This window comes from Otolemur garnettii, unplaced genomic scaffold (genome assembly GCF_000181295.1).
Source record: "Otolemur garnettii isolate 467f Iridium unplaced genomic scaffold, OtoGar3 scaffold00005, whole genome shotgun sequence".
NCBI lineage: Eukaryota > Metazoa > Chordata > Mammalia > Primates > Galagidae > Otolemur > Otolemur garnettii.
This window is the reverse complement of record NW_003852400.1, coordinates 31,395,984-31,398,437: the sequence shown is the minus strand read 5'-3', so window position 1 is coordinate 31,398,437 and position 2,454 is coordinate 31,395,984. Positions and strand designations below refer to the sequence as shown.

The 2,454-nt window shown below is 37.4% G+C and overlaps 1 protein-coding gene across 6 annotated transcripts in view; it reads left to right on the top strand.

Annotated features, from left to right (window-relative positions):
* Nucleotides 1-2,167, top strand: part of ETV1 (ETS variant 1) — an 89,768-nt gene extending 87,601 nt beyond the window's left edge. For 5 of the 6 annotated variants that reach the window (XM_012812336.2, XM_012812331.2, XM_012812346.1 and 2 more), the window contains one exon: nucleotides 263-484. In XM_012812336.2, the coding sequence (XP_012667790.1) occupies nucleotides 263-484 (222 nt within the window). Of the gene's footprint in view, nucleotides 1-262 lie in introns of all 6 variants that reach the window. The other variant, XM_003782716.2, reaches the window with a different exon arrangement.
* Nucleotides 2,168-2,454: the final 287 nt, after the last annotated feature.

Here is a 2,454-nt window from a genome sequence, read left to right as displayed (position 1 = left end):
TTTTTTTGTTGCAGTTTGGCCAGGGCTGGGTTTGAACCCACCACCCTCGGTATATGGGGCCAGTGCCCTACCAGCTGAGCCACAGGTGCCACCCCAGATGTTCAGCCTTTTCAAAAAATACATATGAATATGCTAATACTTGGTTGCTCTCTGCTGTTGTTGCGTTTATCCCTTAGATAACAATATACCAGAGAGCCATAGTAAACCATGTTCTTGTTTTTTCCTTCCCGCTCTTTCCCCATCCTTTCCATGATATCGTCAGGTGGCTGGAGAGAGATATGTCTACAAATTTGTGTGCGATCCCGAAGCCCTTTTCTCCATGGCCTTTCCCGATAATCAGCGCCCGCTGCTGAAGACAGACATGGAACGTCACATCAACGAAGAGGACACGGTGCCTCTGTCTCACTTTGATGAGAGCGTGGCCTACATGCCCGAAGGGGGCTGCTGCAACCCCCACCCCTACAACGAAGGCTACGTGTATTAACGCCAGAGACAGTCAAACAGGGCGTCCTGGGGCTTTCCCCTTTTCTGCAAGATACAGAGAATTGCCGAATTCTCTTCGATCTTTGTTTTATTTTTGTTGTTTGTATTTTATTTTTAAATAATAATACACAAAAGGGGCTTTTCCTGTTGCATTATTCTATGGTCTGCCATGGACTGCGCACTTTATTTGAGGGTGGGTGGGAATAATCTAAACGTTTATTCGGTGTGACAGGAAAGATAATGGGTGAGTGGGCAGATGGATTTAGGGATTACTTTTACTTAGGCTTGGGGTAGGGTCCTACAGGTTTTAAGTAAGACGAAGCTAGATCATGTCTATTTGATTTCATACAACATAAGATAATGTTTATTTTCTCTGGGTATCTATGGTACAGTTAATTTTGAATTGTGTAAATATCCGCTGCTTGGAGACTATTTGCCTTGGGCATTTTCCCCCATCGTTTCTGAGTCTCTGCAGGTGTACAAAGAAAACCCAATCTACTGTAAATGGCAGTTTAATTGTTAGAAATGACTGTTTTTGCACCTCTTGTAAAAAGGTATTTAGCGATTGCATTTCTGTTTTGTTTTGCTTTCTGTATGACTCACAGAGGATAACCATAAAATGGGTCATTCTCTCTGAAGCTGAATAATCACCATGACTGTACATGAGGGGCACAATTTTGGACTCTGGCTCCAAACTGAGTCATAGGCCAGTAGCATTGTATGTATGGTGCCACCTTGCTATTTAGATACAAATCATACCGTCTTTTAAATATTTTGAAGCCCATTTCGGTTAAACAATGACATGTCATGGTCCTTTGGAATATTCACTTAAATCTGGAATCACAATGAATCAAAAATCTGTCTCCTTTTCACTTCCTTCAGTACATAAATACATTATTTAATCAATAAGAATTAACTGTACTAAATCACATATTATGCTGTTCTAGCTACAGCAAGCACTCTTTAAGAAAAATATCCAATACACTAAATAGGTACTATAGTAATTTTTAGACATGGTACCCATTGATATGCATTTAAACCTTTTACTGCTGTGTTATGTTGATAACATATATAAATATTAGATAATGCTAATGCTTTTGCTGCTGTCTTTTCTGTAATATTCTCTTTCATGCTGAATTTACTATGACCATTTATAAGCAATGCAGTTAACTACAGATAGCATTTCAGGACAAAATAGATGAGTCAAACCATTTATTGCTTAAAAAATAGCTTATGCCATGCTATGCTCAAAGCAGCTTTTATGCACATTGGCAAATGAAGAGTAAGCTTCAGCTTGCTAAGGGAAACTGTGGAAACTTTTGTAACTTTTGGTGAAATGGAAAATTATTTACAAACTGTCAAAGAATTTGAGGAAGTTGCCGTACCGTGCTGGCACTGATACTATCCATCATCTCATTTTGGACACTCCTGTAAATGTGATTGGATTGTTTGAAAGAAGATTTAAAGATTGAAAGTTGCAAAGTTTTGTTTTGTTTCGTTTTGTTTTTTGCATATGGAGAAAATACTGAAAGCAGGATATGTTGTTCTACACTTACCTTGAAAAAAACAATAAGTGAATGCTATTATGGTATCTCTAAATAGCATGTTAAAAGATTCCAGCTAGGAACATGAATTTTTTTCAAATTGTCAATATCCTAAAGGAACAACCTTTTTTTAGAGCCTAGCCAAAGGCTTTAGAAAAAAATCCTAAATATAAAGCCAAAATAAACCTATGAAAGTATTTCATGATGAGCACAGGAAGATTGATTGCTAAACAATGATCACCCCAGTGACCCATTTTCCAAGACTACACAGGTCACAGCTTGTTTCTCTAAATTGGACAGTCATTGAAACATTCAGGTACCAAAATCAATACTTATTCACATTTAATCCTACAATAAAAACGTACTCTAATTTCAGAATATATATGTAAACTGTGATTTCAATGATTGTTCTATACATATACATCAT